At 40.1% G+C, this 27,232-nt stretch overlaps 1 protein-coding gene and 1 long non-coding RNA gene across 2 annotated transcripts; one reads left to right on the forward strand and one right to left on the reverse strand.

The window, feature by feature from the left end:
- Positions 1-5,194: 5,194 nt before the first annotated feature.
- On the reverse strand, positions 5,195-8,483 carry LOC146555835 (uncharacterized). The gene is made up of 4 exons (XR_014889312.1): positions 7,700-8,483; positions 7,191-7,341; positions 6,734-6,824; positions 5,195-6,145 (listed from the first exon to the last, which is right to left on the reverse strand). It is a non-coding gene; the product is annotated as an uncharacterized LOC146555835 (long non-coding RNA).
- A 12,073-nt stretch (positions 8,484-20,556) lies between these two features.
- Positions 20,557-25,542, forward strand: pim3 (Pim-3 proto-oncogene, serine/threonine kinase). The gene is made up of 6 exons (XM_085252181.1): positions 20,557-21,115; positions 21,335-21,444; positions 21,612-21,662; positions 21,829-22,192; positions 22,971-23,147; positions 23,562-25,542. The coding sequence occupies exons 1-6, from the start codon at positions 21,028-21,030 to the stop codon at positions 23,762-23,764; spliced, it is 993 nt and encodes a 330-aa protein (XP_085108307.1). The 5' UTR covers positions 20,557-21,027; the 3' UTR covers positions 23,765-25,542.
- Positions 25,543-27,232: the final 1,690 nt, after the last annotated feature.

A 27,232-nucleotide genomic window follows, 5' to 3' on the forward strand; every position in this document is an offset into this window, starting at 1 on the left:
TTGGGACCAGACTTGCTGTCTGTGTTCCACTTCTTGGCAGCATCTGGTCAGAAAGATGCAAGCTAGGGCGCTGTTTGCACGCCGTTCACGAAAGACAAACACAGCTCTTGAAAGTCAAGGTGTTCAACCCTTTGTGGAAAGTTACGATAGCCTTAATCACGGTTTCCTTATCAACTAAGGGAGATAAAAGCCTCAGAAAATAGTTGACCCCGGTCAGCGTGGTCACACATCCCTATTGATTGTTTGTTTGTGTGTGTTTGACTTGAGTTTGTGTGTGTTTGTGCTTGCGTTTGCATGTGAATGCGTGCAGGCATGTGTGTGTGCTCTCGGGTCGTGGGCAAACAAAGGCAGGGGTCCCGCTGACGAACCAATTAAAAAGAAGGAAGAACGGGGGAGGACGCGCCGGCCCAGCAGGCTTTACCCATCATTTAAATTAGAGATGGCAAGCCGAGCGAAAACAGTCCGGATCTCGTGGAGCTATTTCGTGTTATTCGGTACAGTTAACAAATAGTTCAGGAAAATCATATTCAAATTATCAGCAATTTATTCATGCATGGAAATCTTTTTTTTTTATCGAGTATTTATTCACACCCATTCATTCAAGACCTAGTTCCAGAGAACCAAGGATTTAACTTGCAAAACCATTTCCTTTCAATGTGGTTTTGCACCCTGACAAGTTATTTTTATTGACTGCAACTTAGTAACTATCTCACACAAAAGACAACTGTACAGCATCATCAGAAAGCACCAGTTGTCTGATTTTAAATTACCTGTAAAACTGATGGATGGATGCAAACATTTTAAAAGAAATATGAAGATTGAATCGCCATGTGTGACTTTGTTATAGCAAATTGTAGACATGCTGTAGACTGCTTCGTGCAGTCTGGGAACCCAGCTGGTGTCCTCGCTTAGCCTTTGAAAAGTCTTTCCACTGTATTTCTCCAAATATCCCTTTTGCATTCTTATTTGCCTGACTGTTTGCCTATATGCAACATTCATCGATAGCAATATCAATCTGGAGTATTTGGTACCGGAACCCAACCTTTGTACTTTCAATCAAACATTTAAAAAAAAATATTCATTTCAAGGATATAAGTAAAAAGTGTTTTTAAAAACAAACAAACATAAAAACACATAAACATGCAGTCACTGACAGCCATCATTTTCATGTGGGGAAAACCAAACCGAAATGTTGACCATTTCCCGTTTGAAAAGGATAATGATTATTAATTGAGATAGATAGCTACCTTATATATCTGTTTCAAATATACAATCTAAAATATACATATGTGCTATTAATAAATATGCCTCTCTAATACACAGACCCATGTCATATTAAGATAAAAATCTTTATACATTGATATGTAATTATTTAATACACTTATCCGAAAGTACTGTTTTTTTATAATATGTCTTTATATACAATTATTGATTTTTAAATTACAGTAAAACCTCATCAGTATTTATTATCCTACCTCATTCCTATAGTGCTTTATAAGTGTTTTTTATATAACTAACTGCCATGCACATGCATTTTCCTCCCTTTATTTATTGATTTATTTTTATTTTATTCACCCTCACCTTAGCCCATAACACTCCTCCCCCATCTGTGAATATTTGTTTTCCTTAATTTCCTGGTAACAGAATATTTCTTGGTATTTATGTTATTTGAATTGAGCTTAAAAAAACATAAAAAAACAAAACAAATTTTACATTTTTCACTCCACGTCAGGTGCGTTTGTTGTTGTCAGACAATGTGGACATCACTGTCAGTGTTTGCGTACTATATTGTTATTAGTAAACCTATTGGTAATGGCTACATACTGAGGTTTTGTACATATTAGCTCATTTGTTTGCAGTAAATAGCATGCTGAGAAAACGTGCAGTAAAAGTTAAAATGTCAACAACACAGTTACCAAACTCTGTCAGGAAGAAGACGTCGTTGAATCTGCCGCTCACTCAACACAGGTTTTGTCGTCATCATCATCATCATCCACGGGTTCAACTTCTTGTGTGTTGGCAACTGACGTGCTATGGTTAGCTGCAGGTGCTTTGGTGAATTTAGCTTTTCATACTATAAAATACAATACAGTGTGTCGGTCACATGGTCTCACTCTCTTGTTGTTATCTAACCCATATGCATTCTTATATAGAAATTTTGCACTAATTGATTTAGTGTGAATCGGAACTTAGTAGCTCCAAAATAATTTGGCCATTACCCTAAAAAGTACCAAGTTTATTACACAAGAGTACTAAAAACTGAAACCAAAAAGCTTTTGGGATTAATTTTCTTGAACAGAGTTGGAATGGACCGTTAAACGTGCTTGGTTTGTTTTCTGTCTGTAGTCGATGCTGTTCATGGGGGAATTTCCATGTTCATCTCAGGTGATCGCGGATAGGAAATGAAGGGTACTTCCAAAAGAGCAAATGTAAAAGCAGGACTCTTTGGTTTACATCTATACAAACACGCACACACATACACGCACATGCAAATGCCATGGTGTTGTTTTTGTAATACAAATATCTTGATCAGAAATGCATCATTACCGCTGCAGGAAAGTTCCCAGGAACCCTAGAGCTTTTTTTTAAGCAGGACAGAAACCTTACCTACATTTCAGAAGCAAGAATGAGGGTCTAGATTTAGTGTCTGGTCTGCTGACCAGTCAAGCACATGCCTTAGTTTTGCAAGACTTGTGTAATAGCAAATCAAAGCAATAGCAATAACTCAATTAGTTAATTAGCAATCACTGATTTAGATTGATACTACAGTAATATTATAGAGAAAAAATATTTGGAATGTGACTGATGTCATGATTTAATATAATTAAATGATGTAATTACTAATGTAATCATTCAACACTGGACTCATGTGGTACTTGTTTCCTCATTTTACTTCTTATAAAAGTAGACCCAATATACAAAGATCAAAAAGAAAAGATAAGACACAGAAAGAAAGATTAGGAGAAGGGCTCAGAGGTGAAGAAAGAGGAAGCTCGCTGAAAGGAAGAACCGTTTGTGTGAAACGCAGTATGTAGTAGGAGAAGAAGTACAAGCAAAAGAAAATGAAATGGGGGCGGGGGGTGTCTTACAGGTGTTTCTTTTCTTTGTAGAGGGGTTTCCTCTTTTGCCTTTAAGGATGAAAATAATCAACACATTTGCGGTTGCTATGCCAACATAAAATTTCTTCCTATGGGCTCAGCTGGGAAGCATTCCTGGCCATAATTACCCATAATCCCTCTGCATTTCCATCTGAGAAAAAGACTGAGGAGCAAGAAGCGGAAAGGCATTTATTTGCATATTCTGTCTCAGAAGGTGCACAGCTTTGAAAAGTCACGCACAGTCAGCCAGGGGTGTGGCAGATAGTTCCTGGGAGCGCTAGCAGGACATTTCCTAGGACATTTTCCAGATTCCCGCTTACTACTTTTTTTTTTCCAGTCAAACCAACTATTTGCTTCTTTTGCTGCTAGACCACATTTTTGTCTTTTCTTAATACTTGCTGAAAATAATGGGGACTCTTGATATTGATGGGTCAATATCACCAATGCATTCAGTCCTTTTGGGATCAAAAGCAATCCCATACTCAATTTTTTTTCTGGCAATGTTAGCTAACTATGCAAAAAATAAATATAGTGCCTGAGATCTGGTTTTGAAACCTTAAGAAGTGTTTTCATGCCAGTGACGTGTCACAAGTCAAGAAGTTAATAATTCCCCTTTTCTGAAACCTAGAAAAAACAAACAAGACACTGACATTATCTACAGCTACTCTTAGTACTATTGATACTTTAGAGTCTTTTTCTCCAATTGATCTTTCGGAGTTAACTTCAGTAATTACTTCCTCCAAACCATCAACGTGTCTTTTAGACCCCATTCCTACAAAACTGCTCAAAGAAGTCCTGCCATTAATTAATTCTTCGATCTTAAATATGATCAACCTATCTCTAATGATTGGCTATGTACCACAGGCCTTCAAGCTGGCTGTAGTTAAACCTTTACTCAAAAAGCCATCTCTAGACCCAGCTGTCTTAGCTAATTACAGGCCAATCTCCAACCTTCCTTTCATATCAAAAATCCTTGAAAGAGTAGTTGTCAAACAGCTAACAGATCATCTGCAGAGGAATGGTTTATTTGAAGAGTTTCAGTCAGGTTTCAGAGCTCATCACAGCACAGAAACAGCTTTAGTGAAGGTTACAAATGATCTTCTTATGGCCTCTGACAGTGGACTCATCTCTGTGCTTGTCCTGCTAGACCTCAGTGCAGCGTTCGATACTGTCGACCATAATATCCTATTAGAGCGATTAGAACATGTTGTAGGTATTACAGGTACTGTGCTGCATCGCCTTCACACACTAAGGTTAATTATGGAGTTCCACAGGGTTCAGTGCTAGGACCAATTCTGTTTACATTATACATGCTAGGCAGCATCATTAGAAGACATAGCATACATTTTCACTGCTATGCAGATGACACACAACTTTTTCTGTCCATGAAGCCAGATAACACACACCAATTAGTTAAACTGCTGGAATGTCTTACAGACATAAAGACCTGGATGGCTGCTAATTTTGTGCTTTTAAATTCAGATCAAACTGAGGTTATTGTACTCGGCCCTGAAAATCTTAGAAATATGGTTCTTACTCTGCACTGAAAAAAATATGTTGTTGGATTTACTTAATTCAATGGTGGACATTTGTTGCACACAGATGTTTTGCTTTGGCAGCAACTTAAACAATTGAGTTAAATTAACACAATTTATTCATGTTCAATAAACCTGTGCAATTTGTGTTGATAAAATGTGACTTAAACATGTTTTGATGAAGTAATTTGATCTCTTGGAATATTTTAATCCTTCACAATTTTCTCACGTTATCCCAACACGATTCAATAACTTTTACCCAATACTACTTGGTCACTTAAATACTACATGTTATCTTCAAATTACATTTTGCTATTATATTCTAGTATCAAATACACAATTTTCAAATGGAGGCCTTATAACAGATTGTATTGTTCTCTTCCAAGATGGTTGCTGGCATCCACCAGTAACCTTTCAAAACAAAATGTCTAATTTCACTGCAGTAGGTAAAGAATTAAACTGACATTACTCCTCCACTGAATCTATATAAATCAACAGTTAAATAATGTCAGTTCTTCCGTGTTCTCTGGAATCAATCACAGTAAAGAAATTAGACTGTTTCTTTTGAAAAATGTTGGGAAAGAACAAATCAAAACATTCTATTTAAGGCCTCTGACGTCAAGATTCAGTTAAACAACAATTATAACTAAACAATTTGAGGTAATGTTAGTTTCCATTAACATTAAATTAGGTTACTGAATTGGCAAACACCTTCCTATTAACACCTCCCATTTTACCCCAATAACTAAAGAAATTAGCACCTGCAGGTCAAAACCTTTATTCAAGAGACGCAAAAATAACATTGATACAGTGACTGTCAAAAATTACAGCACTGATCATACTGTGACATCTTGGTTCAAAACAGCACACTTAGAAATATTCAACGTTCTTTACTTCAAATGAATGAAACTGAAAATACCATTTCACACGACCCATATGGGATATTTAGACTGTATAACTGTTCACGCTACATCTCTTCACTAGTAAAAGAAAGAAAAAATACAAAGAGAAATTTAAAAATGCTGCCAAACAGACAAACAGAACTTGTACAGAGCAAAAGGAAAAACAAACAACAACAAAAAACAGCTCGTCCTCATGGCAGTTGCAGAGTATATAAAAATGAACCCTGCGATCTGTTCCTGGAATTGAGCTTCAAAAATGCAGCAGAACAAGTGTGAGATTTAAATGTCCTCTCACCTAGAGCTGGTCACCTCACATGCATAACAGTGAGCTTCGTTGCAGGAGCAGTTTTGTCTTAGTTGTGAGCTTTCCTTGAGAGCTGAGTTGCATCCAACTCCATTACCACCCTTTGAATCACCTCAAAAGTGTAGCAGAGTTGTGATGGGTAACTCATGTTGAAGGAATAAAAAAGGTCCAAACAGCATGGCTACTGCAAAGGTCACATTATCCAGATCTTGAAGAACAACATCAGAAAAGTCATTGCCTGGCGCATCTCTGGAGACAGATGTTCATTGTGGTTTTCTCAATCTGTGCAGTGGCCTCAGTCAAGTCCTGGTTAAACACAAAACATTTCTTTAAGATTCCTTTTTAAACTCATCTCTTTTGAATCTACCAGTTCTAATGTTAGAGTAATTTAAACCAATGCAAGCAACATAGTAAATAGCTATAGCCAAAGAGTGGCCTGCCATGCTGCCATTCATGGTCTAACAGAGTTTCTAAGAGAGGGTGAAAAACATAATAATTTCAAATGCTTTACATTAGTTTTTGTTAGAAAGACACCGGCCCATCAGAAATCCAGGTTATGTCACTCAGAAGATGTTAGAATTTAGACTTTCAGCCCCACAATTTGGTTAGCTGTTGGTCAGTTGGTCATTTTTTCAAACAAAAGCTAATGTAAATATTGGTGGGATTTTCCTTTGTTCACTAGAATGACAAATTTAAAGTTTTTTCACACTGATGTGACCCCTAATACAGGGGTGGGGCCTCAAGGGCCGGCGGCCGAGTTCACTACCAGGCCTCATGTGAACTTCAAATTATTAAAGAGGACTACTGGTCCTAACCAGTCCAATGAGGATCAAGTGGATAACTAAATGCATTTTTAAATGTTGCAAAGCCACAATCTACTCATAAAACACTCACCATGAACTCCTGCACCAAGATGTTGCAATTGTCTTTCACACAGATGCGGAGCACTTTGATGAGGGACTCCGAGCATTAATGTCATCCTTGACTATTATAACAAAGAAAACAGAGATTTGTGAACTTTTCAGTAGCACAGAAGAAAATGATCCCAGACAAAAACTCTTGACTTTTTAAACCAGTCAACATGCAACACCAGCATCTACAAAGCAATATCAAAAGTTTCTGTTTGACATCAACTTTATGGATATATAGTTTCCAGAACATATATTTTTAAAAAAAGATAATTTTTTCTCAGTGGGCCAGTAAATGCATGACGAAAATTATGGCATCCTTTTAGTGGAATCAGTACTCACAGGTAATAGTTGACTGTTTCAATGGATGCAGCATAAAAATCTTTTACTGACCTAATGCAATACATATACACTTTGTAGTTAAAGAATTTTAAAGTTCTTACTGTCATCATGGCAGCTACATCCTTTAGCTTTGTGCCCTGTTCCCCCGATCACTTTGCAAACACTTTCAGCAGACTGTCAGAGAGAAACTCAGCTCCGTCAGAAACCTTGACTGTATGCATGGTTGGGATGCACTGGAATGCTGCATTTTATCTGAAATGACATAAAATTATTTTGAAATAACAGCAGGCACTGTGCTTGGTTAATCAGTAATGTTTTGTTGAATAAAAACTGTGTTTCCAGATCTTATGGGATTAAAAAAAATCCAAAGATGTTTGTTTCTGATTTGCAACCCAAGAACCCACAAGTTACAACCTCATTTCAGTTCAAGTGTGCATTAATGCGAGTCCAGTAATCACCTTTCTGGCAACACATACAGGTATAAGATAAACCTATGGCAGATTTTGGATCTCTCAGTTGTATTAATAGGGTGAGTATGCATGCACCTAATAATTATAAAAAACCTATTATAATTAAGTTACAGAAACGAAAATAGAATATACTTTCTTACCATAACACCTTGAACCCACAATCCATCAGCTGACTCCTGGTGAAATGCAGAATAGAGGTCATCTCTCAATGTGCAGCAAAAAAAACAAAAACAAAAACAAAAGGACAGCAGGTGAGGGCAGGAGGGGTAGGGATGTAAGCTAGCATAATGCCGCTGATGATATTAGCTAAAGCTGTTCAATGTCCAAAATCTCACTAACACCACGGTGCAGTAAATACACAATGTAACTGAAGAGTCAGTTGACAAATCTATTCACACAGAAAACCAAATTATGTTATGAGTGCCTCGTAATTAGGTTTAATGTGATATTACGGCTCTTGTGCCAAAGACAAATTCAAATGAAAAAGCGCCAATTCTTTGACAACAGATAAAACAGCAAATAAGCTAACGGCTCTTTTTTAGCATGTTACATGGCGACACTCTAGACGTTTAACTACATTTGGCTGAATTATGGTAAAAATGAATTAAAAAAATCAAGACATACCAAAAACGTAGAGTTGGCTACTCGACTTGACTGAGATGGATGCCTTTTTTAAACCACGATCCAAAGCCCGCGAGATGAAATCACGCGTGGTTTCACGAGATTTAACGTTGCTATCTTATTGACTTACGTCACCTGAACATGATATGAACAATTTAATACACCCTTTCTGCATATCATGTAGTTTTTACACTATATAGTTACATTTAACTTTAAAACATGAGGCAATTGTGTTAAATACATGCAAGATGCTTACATAAATCCAAGAGATGGCCAGTCCCTTTTTTTCAGTGTGGATGGCATTACCTTGGCCTCCAGTAACACTGTGAGGAACCTTGGAGTCATTTTTGACCAGGATATGTCCTTCAACGCACATATTAAACAAGTATGTAGGACTGCTTTCTTCCATTTGCGCAACATCTCTAAAATTAGAAATATCCTGTCTCAGAGTGACGCTGAAAAACTAGTTCATGCATTTATTACTTCTAGGCTGGACGACTGTAATTCATTATTATCAGGATGTCCTAAAAACTCCCTGAAAAGCCTCCAGTTAATCCAAAATGCTGCAGCAAGAGTCCTGACAGGGACTAGAAAGAGAGAGCAGATTTCTCCTGTTTTGGCTTCCCTTCATTGGCTTCCTGTTAAATCCAGAATTGAATTCAAAATCCTGCTCCTCACATACAAGGTCTTAAATAATCAGGCACCATTATCTTAATGACCTTGTAGTACCATATCACCCTATTAGAGCACTTCGCTCTCACACTGCAGGCTTACTTGTTGTTCCTAGAGTATTTAAAAGTAGAATGGGAGGCAGAGCCTTCAGTTTTCAGGCCCCTCTTCTGTGGAACCAGCTTCCAGTTTGGATTCAGGAGACAGACACGATCTCTACTTTGAAGATTAGGCTTAAAACTTTCCTTTTTGCTAAAGCATATAGTTAGGGCTGGACCAGGTGACCCTGAATCCTCCCTTAGTTATGCTGCAATAGGTGTAGGCTGCCGGGGGATTCCCATGATGCATTGAGTTTTTCTTCTTCAGTCACCTTTCTCACTCACTATGTGTTAATAGATTGTTGGGCTTTTCTGTATATGTGTTATTGTAAGGTCTACCTTACAATATAAAGCGCCTTGAGACGACTGTTGGGGTGATTTGGCGCTGTATAAATAATATTGAATTGAATGAAATTGAATTGAATTGACTTTTATTTTATTCAGTTTGACCCAAAATAAGTGGCTGAGGAAATGAATGACAGAGTTAGAATCTGCTATAGAGTCCAGCAGCATGGTTTGAGAAATAAAATCCCATTCATATTGTCCACAAGGATTTGGGGATTTTGATTATGAGTCATAATACTGTAACTATCCAAAGTAGACTTAGTACAAACTAAGGCATTATGAAAGAAAGGCACAGGGTCTTTTAGAGACTAATGTGTGTGTGGGTGTATTATCATCCCCATTTAATTTAGAATATCATTAATCATGAAAAACTACGACCCTACATAATACAAAAACTCAACAAGAAAGTGTTTTTAGAGGCTGAGACAGAAAGTCGTTTTCCAGACTTCCTGCCTTGACATCCATAGGACCAAAAATCATTTTGCAAGTACAGCTATTGGTCAGATATAAGGCATGATACAACTGTAAAAAGCTACAATATACAGCTTCAGTCAGAGGTTTACATACAGCCATGACAATTAATGAATTTCTTTTTACAGGGTGATTCTACAGCAGACCTCTTTAATAACTTTTTAAAATTTATTTTTAGTTAATTTATTTTAGTTAATTTCGTTTATTTATTGTCTCTCATCCACGCAGGGTCAAAAGTATACATACAGGCCCATTCAGGTTTTTCTAGGGGTTTACAGTAATGTATCTAATGCCTTTTTGGAGTCAGCAAAAAGGTGTATGCTGAAACAGCCATTAGATGAGCTGCCAATTAATCCATTTGCATGTATAATTATCACTCAACAAATATACAGTACATTTAGTAATTATTCTTTAATCGTCAAACAGAGACGCAATAATGTTCTCACCAGTCATCCAGTACAGCAAATATTTGAACACCTACCAGCAGCAGCATCATCGTCATTGCGATCATCATCAGCCTTGCATGGTGATGATATTACACATGCCAAGAGTAACAAGTGAAGCGAAAAGCAGGAAATAACTGGACATGTTTCATATAATTATTTAATAACCGCTCTGTGTTATCTGCGACACGCACAGCTTCGGTTGGGGAAGTTGTGATTACAGTGCAAAAAACTAGCCAATTACAGCCCTGTATTTCAAACTGCTGAGCGTGCAAAGCCTGTTGACATGCAATTAGTCGGACCATCATTAGGAGGCATTTCATCACTGACTCTTCTCGATTAATTCTCATTACCTCCCAATTTGTGTGTGTGTGTGTGTGTGTGTGTGTGTGTGTGTGTGTGTGTGTGTGTGTGTGTGTGTTTACGTGTGGTTTGGCAAGGATAAAACAAAGTGGAGTGTGACTTTTTAATGCAGAAGGTCATTATGCTAATCAGTATCATTACAGAAGGCCACAGGCCCAAAATTGAGTCTAACCAAAGGCCTCCTTCTGTTCTTTGTGGGATTTCAGGTGTGTTTGTTCAGGGACTCCTCACCTGTTTTTCAGCTTATTTGTTTAGTAGCACTATTCTGTCAGTCTCCTGTTGTTTGATTGAACTTTGCAAAGTTGTTGTACTGCAGGAAAATAAGGAAATACAGGATCAGGTGATCTTAGCCCATCAAACAGTAGCCTATAAGAGCTCAAACATTTGACCATTCTATTTTAAATGTATTTTAAAACCTTTAGCGGGCCTCTTCTGTTTAGTGTCATTGTTGTGTTACACATGAAGAATTCCTGAAGACTATTCAGTTATCTTTTTGTTCCCTTAAATAGCACTACTTTTCCTTGTACATTAGTTTTCTTACACCATTGGAGGCTAAATTGCTATCTGTGCCTTAGGACGTATTGAAGGTGATGAACTGCCAGTCATAATCCCACTTTATACCATTTCATCATCCTCATCATGTAAACCTAAATAGAGCCAATTTGAGCTTGAAGAACTCACGTCTCAATTCTCCATTCAACGTTCATTTCAGTGCGAGCACTCAGGTGTGAAGGATTTAAGCATCAGGGGCCAGCTTTTTATTGTGCCGGTGTCATAGGTGTCACAGAGAGGGGGTTTGCAGCTGCTTTGGCTGCTATTGTCATTGCGTTGTAACGTCGGGACCTATGGATTAGAGCTTCTGAGTGTTTAGTTTCTCCACAATGTGACAGAGCTCCGCTGTGACATGTGGCCATTAGCCATGCTTGTGAATAAGTAATGATGTGCCCACAGCAAAGATAAACACACCCTGAGATGTATAGGTGCATATAGCTTGTGTATATGGATGAGTAGCTCAATTGTGTGAGTGGGTCTTGCTTATTGGCAGAATTTCTTCTAACTGATATGTGTTTTTGTAAAATGTGTGCTCGTCTGTGTGTGCTTGTGCCTGTGTGTGTGTGGGCAGAGACTGCTGACCAGGCAGCATATGCCAGGGCTCGGGCACTCAAAGACACACAGTCAGCACAATGCCTGTCACAGCAGCCAGCCAATCAGATCCCTTAAAGCATGGGCCAAAGGGCAGGCAGGAACCAATTGTCGTGACAGGGTCTTCTGTGCACCGGTGTAACTGATGGCTCAGTTTGGCTCAGTTTGGCTCAGTTTGACTCTGGCATTCAACGCCTTGTATTTATGCTAACGGATGTTGCTTCGGTTTCTGAATGACAGTTAATGTGTTGTTATTTATTAGATCACAATCATTACTTTGTGCAAATGTGGGCATTTCATACAGCGATGCATACACAATTACTTAAAAGTATCTTCCGTGACTTGTAATATAACCATGTTGCACAATATTTAATTATAGTTCCAAATGCAGAGATTGGAAAGCCTTATTACAAAGTACACAATGCTCACTATTCATTTGCTGTGGCAGATCATAGTAATACTACATTCTTCTTTTGCATTGTGGTTCTGCATTGGGCCTGAGTCTGTCAGTGTCAGACATTCATTTTTAGGCTATGTCAAGATATTCTAAACTGCATGTACAAAAGCACCAAACGGAACTACTCTGCTTTGTTTGTTTCTCAAACCATAAAAAGCTCGTCTGTTCATCTTTTTGTTCACTTCCTTTTTTGGGGGACCGGTACATTGTAATACAAGGATAGATAAAAGGATAGCTCGATTCTTCTCACTGGACTGAATAACTAGACATGGAGGATACAATCAGAGCTCTGCGGACAAGCTTTTCTGCCTGTTCCTCCTGCGATCATAGGGTTAGGGGATTTAAGGCTTTGGTTTCAGTATCCTCTTAAGATAGCAATGGGCAGTTAGATGGATCAAGTCACTGGAAGGAAGAAGGCGAGGGCGGGGGGTACATATCTAAAGATTTTCATACGTGTACAGCGAGAGGATGGTGCTGTATATGCGTCAGCTCATGTTTCAGAGAATTAACTACCAGCTGCTTGTGGAAAGAATTTCTGAAACAGTTTAAGCAACAGGCTACGAATGTGATTACTGACCAGTAAATAACAATTGCTTAATAAGGATAAGAGGTGAAAACTCCATTTGGAATGTAAACCATTCATGTCGGCTGTTAAGTAAAACTTGAATGTTGCTTTGATAACCATAATGGTATCCATATGGTCGCCTAAGGAGCCCATTAGAGGGAAAACAGTGAAAACAAGACACCTGTTTTGAATTTTGCCATTAAAATTGTGCTAATCTTTCCTACTGCAAAATGTTTTACTGCCTTTTCTCAGAGTTGGGCAGTGTGCCAGTCTTTTTACATGATGTACTCAAAGGCCAACGCAGACGCAAAACCTGAACTAACGCAATAAAAATGTGTTCCTATCTAAAATGATCAAATGGGATTTGTTTTTATGAAATCTCCTACACAAACCCTGCGGCTGTTCTGTCCCCTCCTGCAGTGTTTATTCAAATGCTCAAACGTGCGCACATTCACACTGACCATGTGCGCACACAGATAAAAAGCCCAGATATGACTGTGGGCTTGCTTTTATGATGAAAGGTGTCAAAATAAAATAAGTCTGAGAGTAGAAGAGAGTCCTTGAACTGTTTTGCATTACTTTCGTGCACTGTGTGACGGCGACTGCGGAGCAAGCTGAAGTTCAGCAGCTCATTCACAAGTCATTGTTGCATTGAGCTGGCACACGTGCCACGTAGAAAAAGAAATCTCAGGTCAGGTATGTTTGATTTCCTTCAGGCAAAAAGTATAATTATTGTAAATGCTAAAATACTGAGTGATTCCGACATGTAAAGGAAGAGATGCCATCTAATGCGTAAAGGATTTTCACTCCTTGCTTTGTCCTATACTTGCACCCAAACCTGCATGCAAGTAGAGCTTAGGCTGGCAGTGGAGTCTGTTTGGTAAATCCTGACTTGAACATTAACAGATGTGGTTAATTTTGTATCAATTAAAAGGAAAACCCCGGGCGTTCTTACTTTCATGGCGTCAAATACTGCGGTTGTATCAAAGTCACTCTCCAAACTGCACACAATCGACCAGATTTACTGAAAGGGCAAAATAATGTGTGAGAACAACCCCCTAAATAGTGCTTATATACACGTGTGGTTAGTTTTATAGGTGATTTACAAAAGTTGTGTTGTTTTTTAAACACATGTGCAGTCAGTTCATTTAAATATCAAGCATAAAAAATAAGACACGCGGGGGAGGGTGGGGTTAAATACTGGTGCAACTGGCAGTAAATTGCATGTCCTAAATGTTAGTAAATCTGGCCCAAGGTGTCCTTTGGAGTCTGCCCTTGATGTAGCAAGTTAAGGTACTCCCAGCTCATCTTATACGGATGCTTGTAAAGAATCCCTGGGCACTGCATTTGAAGGAATAAGCATGTGGTTGCATTCTACCGGTTTAATGAAGTGAAGTGCATATCTGAATGCAAAATTTGATATTTAGGTAAACCTAAAGTTGTTTTCAGTGGTAAAAAACGGAAAAAAAAAAAAACAATCTATGAGTAAAAGTAAAAAGTGAGTGAAATTTGAATAAATCAGCAAACATAAAGTAAGCGAAAAAAGTGCAAACATTATTATGTTGCTCTTTGTTGTTTGCTTTCTCTTCTGTTTTTTTTCTCCATACAGGTGACCCAGGTGTTTTGGGTTTTTTTGTTTGTTTGTTTTTTTCTTTCTTCCCCCCCTTCTCACCGTCTCTTCTCCCCTTTGGTTTTCTTTCTCTCCCTCTCTTTCTTTCATTCTTTCTCCCTGTCCTATCCCCCAGTCATGTCTGTCCCGTTTGTAGGAACTGAAAATAAAATAAATTCATAATTATAATAAAGGTCAATCAAATGGACCAATATGGCAAGGCCATGATGATCCACTTGGTAAAATAAATCCGCTTGGCATCTATCTTGGACTTAAGACAACAATTCTGATGGCTAAAGATCCAAACGGGACAAAAAAAAGGAGAAAAAAAAAAGAAAAAAAAAAAAAAGAAAAAAGTGCAAACAGCTTTCAAAAATAGCATGCAAATACTGCTTTGTCCTAAATGACAAACTTTTGACTTACTCTGTCATAACCCCTTCAATTTCCAAATGTTGTCTTTGTACGTCATTAAAACTGCAGAAAATAGTTTGTTTGCTGCAGTAATAAACATACATTACTTCTGCAGCTGGTGTGCCAATGCTCTGCCAAAGAACAGTTTTGCATAATTCTGAGACATCAGTAGTATCTGACATAGTATCTGATGTATTGTAAATGATGCTCTGGGATGAAAATGCATAGGGAAAAGGAGCATACTGTATCCAAAGCACAGAAGTGAAGGTGTAAGGGAATGTGTAGAAAGAGCTAATAACAGTTATGCAATGTGGCTGTCGGATTACCAGGCAGACTAGGGACCTGACATTGTTACATAACACAGAGTCCAGACTTTAATCCATATAGCGACCTGACTGGCATGTTCCACGCATGACTAGAAGCCTTAACCTGGCTTAGACAAGGAGAGCTGTCTCTCAGAGGAATATTAGAGAAATGCTAGCATTTTGATATTAAGGCATGCTCTCTATGTATATTTACTACTTTACCCATACTAATAAATAACATTGCTAAATCACAGTGAAGTCCTAAGTTCTTTCAACTTCGTCTCACTGCGGAGGTTCGCAGTAGAACATGAATGAAATAATGAGAATAAAAATGAGTCTGAGGTTTTTAATGGGAAAAATGTGGAGTGCCCACTCTGTTGCCCCAAATGGAGGAGTTTAAGTATCTTGAAGTCTTGTTTATGAGTGATGGGAGATTGGAGTGGAAGATTGACGGACAGACTGTTGCACTACTGTCAGCACCAATGGTGACATTGTACAGGTGCACTGTGGTGAAGAGAGAGGTGAGTGTAAAAACAAAGCTGTCAATTTTCTGTGTTCCTGCCCTCGTCTCAACGAGAACTCTCAGTAGAAACCATAAGAGTTTCGACATCTCACTAGGAATCCTCCTGGACGCCTTGTAGGTTAGGTGGCAGGTCCCACCAGGAGCAGACCCAGAGCTCACTGGAGAGATTGCACCTCTTATCTGCATTGGGAATGACTTGGTGACTGGAGAGCTGGAGGAGGATGTTAGGGAGAGGATGTCTGGGCTTGTCAGCTTAGGTTGGTAAGTGGCAGAAGATGGATGGATGGATGGATGGATGGATGGATGGATGGATGGATGGATGGATGGATGGATGGATGGATGGATGGATCCACCCCAACCGTTCACAGCAGATGGCCGCCCCTCCCTGAGCCTGGTTCTGCCGGAGGTTTCTTCCTGTTAAAAGGGAGTTTTTCCTTCCCACTGTCGCCAAAGTGCTTGCTCATAGGGGGTCATATGATTGTTGGGTTTTTCTCTGTATCTATGAAGCGCCTTGAGGCGACTTTTGTTGTGATTTGGCGCTATATAAATAAAATTGGATGGATGGATGGATGGATGGATGGATGGATGGATGGATGCAAGCAAGTACCCATCAGAACACTAAAAAAATGAATGATTATAAGTTAAGCATTGGATTGGACAGTAGATCAGATGTTAATATTTTCCTCAAATGAAAGGGAATTCCTCATATTTCCTTTCCGCATTGGCATTTACAGTATTCCTCTTTATTCACAAACACTATTACATTATAATCTACAGGGTGGGCCATTTATATGGATACACCGTAATAAAATGGGAATGGATGGTGATATTAAAGTCCTGTTTGCGGCACATTAGTATATGTGAGGGGTTTGCAAACCCCTCACATATACTAATGTGAGGGATTTGTACAACTATATTCACAAAATATTACATGCATTGTGCAATATTAATGTAAATTACAGCAATTTATTAGAGTAGTCCTCTCTACCACTGTGAGTCGATGGCTTTATGGCTTTCTCTGACTGCGCGGTAAATACCTGGGTTATTCAAAATATTTGTATTCACTCTCATCTGATATCTACATGCAAATCGTTCATTTTTAGTACAGCGGCTTATATTGCTCTGGAGGAGGGTTAACTGGAAGATTACATGAGGACACTGCTGAAGTCGACATGCTTACAGAGAACATAATACAAGTAGCTTCTATGCACACATGCAGACATGTTGGGGAATTTAACCCCAGCAGGAGGCTTGACAAATTCAGTCTCTAAGATTTCCCTGGCACGGAGAACCAGCTCAACCAAGCCAGATCGATTTCAATCGGCGGCTTACCAAAATGATGTGGCTGCCAGCGGGCCAGCGTGATGGGCCTAAAAATAGTTTCGACCAACCCCGAGGCTGTGATGTGGCCACGTAAGCTCTGGTGGCGTCTGGGTTTATGTGTCCCTACTGAAACCCATCAAATTACAGATGCAAATGCTTATCAAAACTATTTCCACTTGCTGACACAGTTTACTAAGGCAGCAATTAGAGAAAAGGAAAATGGGAGACATCCCAGGAATGTGGGAAAAAAGGGAGAGATGGGAAAAATGAAGAAATAGGAGAGATGAATAGGGAATGGGTGGACAGTGTCAGCCTTCAGTAGGCCACAAACCAGTCTCTGCTCCCTCCCTCCCTTCTTTTTTTTTTCTCTTTTATATCCAACATCCACAGATCAAATGACTGGTGAACATAAATAAAAGCCTTGATGATGATTTCCCATGAGAGCTGTGAACAACTGCATAGCATGCATTCGCATCAAGCTACGGCAAAACAGCTGTCCGCGCTTCTGCTGTCAGCACGCCTGGTTGGCCCGCTGCCTGACTGCCTCACTTGCTCCTCAAATGGTTCACATCACCGAGACAGAGGGAGAGAGAAAAGATTATGGTTATGAATACTTCATAACCTAATTGGCCCTTGTTAAGGGATTTATCAATACATAATACTGTGGATAATAAGATAAGGAGATCCATCCTGTGCGTTAAACACATTAGGTTATGTTCCATGGGGGGACTTGTGAGGCGGAAAAGCCTTTTTACATCCAAGGGCTTCACACTTTGCCACACTGCTTCAAACCATCAACCAGTACAATTGTGCTCTAATTAGTCATAGTAGCAGCAGCACAGCAGGTGTTTTGTGTAGTGGCACCTCATTAAGGGACATACAGAGAAAAGGGGGTGGAGGGGGTTTCCCTTTTTATCCAACTGTAATATCTATTTCATGTCCAGGATCATGTGATTTCTGGAGCCTGGCCCAGCAGGCACTAGGTGATAGGCAGTAAACACCCTGGGCACTACATGGATCTATCACCTAATATCATTTCAGCTGCTGTGCATATTTGCCCAATTTCCATTGGCTATGAGAGTGGATGAGAGTATTATTGTGGTCCGCATGTTGCACTTGATTATCTTGGAAAAAATGGCAAGTACGTGCTAATTCTTGTACTGAGCCTTGAGTGTAAATTTAGGTGGATTGACACTATAGTAGTAAAAATGAAAAGAGACCACGCTGGAAAGAATCATAGTGAGTTAAAAACTCAGCAGTAGCTGGAGGTAATTCAGCCATTCCAGTTCATCTGCGCCGATTTGTTTGGACTGTGGGAGGAGCTTTGTATGAGAGAAACTGCGGGGCAAAAGGACTGCCGAAAAGAAGCTTTAATTCGAAGATCTACAGCATCGTGAGCAATTACTAATAATAACTGCATGGGTCAGAGCCGTAATACTTCTCAAAATACATATGTGACCACAGAATGATCCTGCAGGAGAGGCGGAGGGTGCTGCTGCAGGGAACAAATTTCCTTTTGAAGCATTATCCATTAAACGATTGAACTCTTTTATGCAAATGTTTTACAAGATAAAAGCATAGGAACCCTTGAGGTTCACCCATATATCTCCACACAATTTCCATGTACATAGTAGCTTATCCTTGAAAAAAATAAAATGCAAGTGCCTGAAGCCTTTGTGTGACCTCTTGACACGTTTTCTTGAGGGGATCAATACTTTGGTTCTCTTGTCACCATCTTGTACATATAAAGTTATGCTACAAAATGCACAAATGCGCTGATAGCATCAACTCCTTAGTCAAATTGTTCATCACATGAAGCAGCGTGTGACATCATTGGTTGAAAAGGTAAAAACACAGCAGGTTAGCCTACAGGCTGTTACTCTGTTCTTAAATGCAACCCGTGTCTGTGTGTGTGCACACATTTACATAACTTTGCAGCCAGCAGGTCTATAGTGAGATAACATTCCCTGGAACTCCGATGGTTCTATTTAGTTAGTAGTCACACACACGAACGCATAGCCTAAACACACACATACACATACAGAGGATCACAGGTAACATAATATAAAAAGTGGAAACTTCACTGAGAGCCAAGGGGACATTTGATGTGCAAAAGTGGAAAGTCTACATTCAGAAATGGGGCAGCTGGCTCGACTAACTTTGACCAACTGATTATGTTTTTGTGGTCTATTATCTTTATACTAAGCTTGGATTTCACACAAGCTTGCCTGTGTGCAACATTGTATTGACCTAATTTATTATTAGGCATAGAAAGCAGCCTGTGATATCTGTAGAAACTCCATGCACTGTGGTGCAGCGTGATCTGTTCGGGGTGTTCCAGTCTTATCATATTAGTTTAGATCATGTATATATGTGGGCAGTATAGTGACTAGTACCATGCATGGATCATCCTGTTACATAAACCTGGGAAAAGTCCTGGCCAACTTTCTTCTTCCTTCACTAGCAACAGAATAGTTCTCATCACACCTATTTGTCACTGAAAATAAAAAGTAACCACCACAGTGCAACTTCAGCCTTAAAACATCTAATATTAAATGAAAAATTAATCTGTTGGAAGTTTTTTATTTTTTGATGGACATAGTGCTAATTTGATAGACTTGAGCAGGTAGGCACTCCTAGAAAAAAGGTAGCATGTTCACTGTTTGCCTGTGTGGGTTCTCTCTGGTTTACTCCAGCTTCCTCCCACAGTCCAATGGCATGCATGCTGGGTTAATTAGTGATTCGAAATTGGCTGTAAATGGGATTTTGAGACTATGTGTCTGTCTCTCTGTGCTAGTGCTGTGATGGACCGGTTGACCTGTGCAGGATGTCTTCCTCTGGCCCTTTTTTTTACTTTTTAAAAAATGATGACATTCAGTGCTTTTTATCATCTTAGGCTTCTAACTCATTCCAGTGCCCCCCCCCCCCCCCCCCCCCCAACACACACACACACACACACACACACACACATATAACCAAACTCTACTGAAAATGTTTTTGCAGCATTAATAACACTTTATTTTTTAAACAGAAATAATAATTTTCTTATCTTGGATATATGACCATGCTCATTTAAAAAACAAAACAAAAAAACATTAAATTATAGGTCTCACAAATAAAAAAACTGCTCATTTTTAAGTGATGGGAATTCTCCTGGGTTGTAAAAACAAAACAAATAACATGAGTGAGTACACACTGCTGCATAACAACGTGTAATCAGCAGGCGGTGAATAACACTTAAGGCTGAACTTTCCCCTCCAGCCATACAAAATATGCGTTTCTGCAGAGGGACGGCAGAGGACCTATCAGAATTACCGCCACGTGAGCTCAAATGCCTGCTTTATTAGAATAACTTTTCCAGGATTGGTCCAAATGCGAAACATGGTATTTATAGATGATATCTAATTGGTCGTTGCCTTTCAACTTCATAGCGAACACAGCGCAAAGCTTCCAGACGATGTTCATGGGCGTCTCGTACTACGAGAAAGTAGTGCGCCGCGAAAATTAATATTGCAAGGATATTTTCGAATAAAAGTATGATACAATTGTGGCGCGTGTTAAGTAGCTACATGGGAATGCATACGTGGCAAAAGGTCCCGAAAGTACGCGCAAATTAAACGATAGTGTCTACTTGTGTTGGTGGCGGAGGGATATCGTTTTCCTAGTGCGCGTCAAAATATTGGCTTGGGAAGACCGCGCCAAAGCTCAGACAGCGGCCACTGTTCAGTACAACAGTCCGCCGCAGAGGCCCTTTAAACGCACTCTTCTGTCGGCACGACTACTATACACATCGGAGTGGTCGGCTTCCCTTTCTTCTTCTTTTTTTTTAATTCTTAAGAGGACTGTTTTTATCGGAGATACCTGAGTCGAGACACAGGAGTCATATTTGATGCTGGTTTTTGGGGAACGGTGTGCGACTTCGCGGTCGTGACACGACTTTGACGGGCGCGGTGCGGCGGAGTTGGCGCACTGCTGGACTGGATTTAACAGTTGCTCGCAGCCAAGACGGTTCGCGCCACCATTTACACTGCGTCTGAACCCACTTCTTTTCTTACTTATATTGTTTCTTCGGACTCACAGCGATTGAATAGAGGTCGTCTACACGGTCGTTTCAGCTCGAATATGTTGCTGTCAAAGTTTGGTTCATTTTCGCATATTTGCAATCACTCGAGTATGGACCATCTACCAGTGAAAATACAGCTTCAGCCGGGTAGGTTACCATTACACTTGAGGCGTCTTTTAACTTCATTTATATTGGATTTGTAATGTAATGGCTAATAAATCGGAAGCATATTCTTAATTGAACAAAGTGTGCTACTACGGTTGCAGCTGACCAGTTCGTACAGCTAACAAGTTTAACCTCGCAATGCTGCATTCACCTTTTTTTAAATAACATTCCCCGTTTTATTTTGTTTTTCCCCCCTTGCAGTTAAAGTGGAGAAGGAGCCTTTCGAGAAGGTTTACCAAGTGGGATCCGTACTGGGAAGTGGCGGATTCGGAACTGTGTACGCCGGCAACCGTCTTTCTGACGGCACACCGGTAAGTACGGGATCGAGGGGGGGGGGGGGGGGGTCTATGTTTTGGTCTTGCATGTGGCGCCATGAAAGTGGGGTATTTCTCAGCTCCCTAGTTCTCTCTGTCAGGAAACACGATGTGTGTCCCCTATAATTAACGCTCACATTGTATTCTTTTCTGTGTGATTTCAGGTTGCCGTGAAGCATGTCGCCAAGGAGCGGGTGACGGAGTGGGGCACAATTGTAAGTAGTCATCCGCCGACGATTTTGTTTGTTTTGCAAACACCCCCACCCCCCTCCCCGGCTGTTGCTGGGTGGTTTTATATAACTATATTGTATTTTTTCCCCCATTCAAGAAAAAAATAATTTTTTCCATGGTTAATAAATGCCTCAATTTGCCCCCTTACAGAACGGTACTATGGTGCCTTTGGAGATCCTGCTGCTAAAGAAGGTCAGCTCGTCTTTTCGCGGAGTTATCAAATTGCTGGACTATTACGAGCGCGCGGACGGCTGGCTCATCGTCATGGAGAGGCCGGAGCTCGTGAAGGATCTGTTCGACTTCATTACTGAGAAGGGTGCCCTGGACGAGGACACGGCTCGAGGCTTTTTTCGACAGGTTTTGGAGGCGGTCAGACACTGCTACAGCTGCGGCGTGGTACACAGAGACATCAAAGATGAAAACCTGCTGGTTGATCTACGCACCGGGGAGCTCAAGCTTATCGATTTCGGCTCAGGGGCGATTCTCAAGGACACAGTCTACACCGATTTCGATGGTAAGTAAGCGCTCCTTTTTTGTGTGTGTGTTAACAAAATTGTCTAATTTAATTCATCGCTTATGCGAGAGGCTTCAGTGCTGGACGTGTGTATTGTTTTGATGAATACGCATCCGTGTGGGCTGCGTTGTGTTTGCCCTTGGTGCCCCGCTGTGCTATATTCAGATATGGAGGCGTTCACGAGGCGCTGACGCAGTCGTCTGTTTTTGGTCGAGGGTTTTCTTCTCCCAGAGTCTCTCTGCGTTTTCCTTATCGATGATCTATTAAAGGATGTTGCTAATTTAAAAGTAAATAAAAGATCTCTCATATCGCAGATATGACTCACAGCATAATGATCATATTGGTGGCCATTTTTTAATCTGTGAATCATCCTCGTCTTGTGATAGGGAGACTACTTTTAATGTTTTTTCCCTTTCAGTAAAGGTTGAGTCACTGTTGTGTTTTGTGGATGCTTGGTCAGTGCCACGTAACATCTGTTTGTTGTGAAACCGGAGACTGTAGTTCACGTGATGGGCTCACGTTGCTTTTTTTTTTTTTTTTTTTTTCTTTTTTTTTTTTTTCTTCATGTTTGGTAACCAAGTTCCTCCTTCCAGGAGGGAAGGGAGGAGGGGAGATGGAGGCAGGTCACTCAGTTTGTGTTTTGTGGCGTAGGAAAAGATGGAAAGCTTTACTACCATGACTCAGCTATTTCAGACACATTATTCTCAATTTTCTTTTTCTCTCCCGCCTGCTGTTTCGTAACTCACCTCCCTCTTTTCCCCTCTTTGTTCTCTCACAGGTACAAGAGTCTACAGCCCACCAGAGTGGATCCGCTTTCACAGATACCACGGACGCTCTGCGACGGTTTGGTCATTAGGCGTGCTGCTCTACGACATGGTGTGCGGAGACATCCCCTTTGAGCAGGACGAGGAGATCCTAAGAGGGAGACTGTATTTCAGGAGGAGGATCTCAGCTGGTGAGTGTTAACACATGAGTTCACTCTGTTGCCCTCTAGCCATGGTTACTGGTATAGCTCATGAGGTCTATATTTATAAATCAATTCACATTAGAGTAAGACCTTGTAATCATAATGGATGACCTGATCAAATGGCTGGTAAACAGATTTATCTGTCATAAATAAAATTGAGGTTTTTTATTTTTGGGATATTTTTTTTTTTTTGTCTGTTTTTGATTTCCCTTGGTGCACTCTGTACCAGTCCCACTCACCCTAGAGAGCTAACCTTAATAAAAGGGGATGTGTGTTCTGGTGCTGTGATTGTATACATAAGCTGTAGAGATGAATCCAAAATATCAGGTTCTCTCTTTCAGTTTGTTGGCCCTTTTTTCTTTTTTTTTCTTACTAATTTTTTTTTCTTGTTTTCTCCTCCAGAGTGCCAGCAGCTGATCAAATGGTGTCTGGCCCTGCGGCCCTCAGACCGGCCCACTCTGGAGCAGATCTGCGACCACCCCTGGATGAGGGCAGTGGCAGAATCACCCAAGTCACCGGAGGAGCCTGTGGGCAGCGACATCCGCCTCAGGACCATCGACACAGATTCTTCATCAAGCACAAGCTCGAGCAAGGAGAGCCTCTGAGGGAGGCTCTGATAGACTTTTTTTTGTTGGGGTGGGGGGGCAAAAAAACAAATAAGACTTTGTGGGAAAAGAAGGGGTGGGGATAGGACTGATCTGCAACCGGACCCTCTGACCCAGCAGGCCCGGCAAGAAAAATGTACTTTAATTTTCCTCTTTTGTAGGGAATTTCTAATTTATTACTTATGTGTTCTTTTTATCTTATAGTCCCATCCCCTCTTTTCCTTTCAGTTGATTTTTACTTGTTTCCTAATGGGAAACATTTTGCTGTTTGGGCAGTCTTACCAGCACTATTTATTCCCCCCCTCCCCACTTTTAAATTTTAATTTTACTTGTTTTGTTACTAGGCTGGTATACACAGCTGGCAAGGCCCTCCTATTCAGACATGGCTGCTCTCATAGAGCATGGACATAACCCTTTTTATTTAAATGTTTTAATTTTGATTTTGGAGTGCCTTTTTTTGGAAAGCTGCTTTTCAGGGGCGGGGGGACTTTTGTCAGAAACTGTTCTCTTTTCCTTTTTTTTTTTTTTTTTTTTTTTTTTTCTCCTTCTTCTTGGAATAGCCCTCAGCGTGACAGTTAAGTTGTCTCTGCTGTGATGGAAGGGGTGTTTAGGCTCTTTTTTTTTTTTTTTTTTTTTTTGTTTGTTTTTGTTTTGTTCCCCTTCCTCCTTCTGTCCTCCCTCTCTCCATCACTGTAAGCCAACCAGCACCTAGCTGAGAGGCTAAAGTAGAAATAGTCAGGAGAGAAGGAGGTTGGGGGCATGGGGGCTCTTCCTGGCAATGGAATACTTGAAACACACTCAACTTGACTCTGTGTCGCTCTCTTTAACGCTGCTCACTCACTCTATAGCCTGAACAGGTGTTTGGAAACTGGATCCTGTCTTTTCTGAATGTCTACAAAATGTCAACACACAGCCCACCCTTTTCTCCCGCTCTGGCCTCAAATGCCTGTTCCAGGGTTCATAGCCCTCCTGACTTGTCTGTTCTATATATACGCATACATTTTTTATATATTTTTTTGCCTCCCATCATCTCACTGCTTGACACTACATAGCCCCCACCCCTGGCCTTCCTCAGGGTTTGGGGTGTGAAATGCACAATCAATGCAATATTCATGGACTCAAATGTTTTTTGTTTTTTTTTGTTTTGTTTTTTTTTCTTCAAACAAATATTGTATAGTGTGTAGTTTGTTTTTTTTTTCCTCTTATTTGTGTGTACATTTTCTTCCCTCCCCCCATTTGGATTTAATTTATTCGTAAACATGTAGACATTCCCACACTCTGTGGTTATTTATTTATTTATTGTCTATGCTTAAAAAATCCCCCAGTTTTTTTTTTTTTTTCTTCTGTTTTTGTTTTTGCATATCCTACTTGGCCTTTGGTTTGCATTCCTTTATAACTTATTTTTACATTTCAACTTTTTTTTTTTTTTTTTTTTTTTTTTTTTTTTTTTTTAGATGTGGAAGATGCACTGAAAGCAGTTGTCATTGTAAAAGCAGAATAAAACGTTTACTTAAATTTGAAAAAGAGGATTTTTGAATGTTATTTAAATACTTAAGAAGTCTGTTAATGTCGAATGACTAAGTTTCAGAGAAATCCACCTGGTTTTCTGTGCTGTCGAGATTCATTTGAGTTCTATGGGGAGCTCGTACTCGTCACATAGCCTCATATTCGGAGACCCTTTCAGTTTAGCTGTGTGACTTGTGGCTGTGAAGGATGGATGTCGCTATTTTTTTATACAAAAGTTTCAATAAAAGCTCATTTTTATGTACAGAAAATAACTCTGGTGTCCCGATCTTTTTGAGCAAAACCATTGCATACAGGCAGCTTTCTTACTGGTTGCCCCTCACAAACAAAGTTTAAACAGCAGGTGGGTGGGGCTTCTGTGCCGTCAGCCAGAGCTGTGTTTTCCCACTCTGACATCTGCAAAGTCAACAATGCATATGATCACTTTTAGGTACACTGGCCTTATTATTTTAATATTTGGCTATAGTTAATATGAGCGTGCACCAACGTAATAGCTGATTACTCACAGAAAATATTAATAAAAATAAAAATTCTAATAGGTTTCCTTTAGATTACCACCATTTGCAGAAGATGGTGAGATTCAGACCCAGTGTTGTTCATCTGCTTGACAGCAATCTCCCCCCCCCCCCCCCCCCCCCGAAGGAGGCGGGGTGAAGCTAATATACATGTCCAGTATACAGCACGCTTCATTTACACCGCCTATAGTGATAATAACAGCGCTGCAGCACGCGGTGGCAGCGGCTGCTGTCTGAGTGGCTGAAGACAAATCTAACAGGAGCCATTAACTGGGTGACAGCCTGCAGCAACCAGTGGGGCTAATAAGGGATAGATGTGCCTCTGGAGCTTAGGGGAGGAGACAGTGATGGCGGCATGACAGGACAATGCTATGCATCATCACGCACACACAACACATGCATCCTCTTAAATTTAAGTGATTGCTTTTTCATTTTGATTCCCCCTGCTTGCCTGTCTGCTCTGCAAAAACACAACTCATTCCATTACAGGACTCGGAAAGCCAGAGGTGTGGACTCGAGTCACATGACTTGGACTCGAGTCAGACTCGAGTCATTAATTTTATGACTTTAGACTTGACTTGAAAAAATGTTCTAAGACTTGTGACTTGACTTGGACTTTACACCAATGACTTGGGACTTGAATTGGACTTGAACCGGTTTACTTGAAAAGACTTGATATTTTACCCCAAATATAAAATTTAACATGCATATTATATAGAGATTGAAAATGTGACGTCATTCACGGGTAGAACCGCAAAGGATTCTGGGAACTCGTGGCAAGAGGTACTAGCGCACACAGACTTTCAATTGAAATCAGTTATACAGCGATAAAAAGAAACACAAAAATGTCAAGAAGCTGTTGTATTATTAACTGCAATAGCCGGTCGCATGACAGCCACGGGAAGCTGACGGGTAAAGAGATCGGTTGTTATCGGATTACGTCGTTGAAGAGAAATTGTTCGAGCCATGTTTCCGAAGTAACAAAGACGCGACGGATGGCCTGGATTGCAGCCATTCAAAGACCAAATATAACGTCCCAGAACACTCCAGCTCACAGGTTAGTCTGCTCCAAGCATTTACACGAAGGTCAGTGTTTTTTAGTAGTTAATACGTCATTTTTCATAAAATAATTGGTGATATAGGTTACAAGCAAGTCTGGCGCTGAACAGAAATGGTCGCGCTATGCTCCTTTGTTTATTGTGTTTATTGTGCATACATGATATTGTCCTGACATGATATTGCGTTTCGCTTCTGTTATTATGGTACATTGACAAAAACATACTTTTATTCACAGGATAAAACAGGTTTTTTTGTATCACTAATTGCCCAGTGCGATTACAGCATACAGTATTATTGTCACTGCTACATTTCTGTGATGGGTACCAGAAATTATTTCCACTACTGATTAATTACCGTTGAGCTCAAAGGT

The sequence above is a fragment of the Mchenga conophoros genome, linkage group LG17 (genome assembly GCF_057382185.1).
Source record: "Mchenga conophoros isolate Kocher_MC1m ecotype Shallow Benthic linkage group LG17, M_conophoros_male_GT1.1, whole genome shotgun sequence".
NCBI lineage: Eukaryota > Metazoa > Chordata > Actinopteri > Cichliformes > Cichlidae > Mchenga > Mchenga conophoros.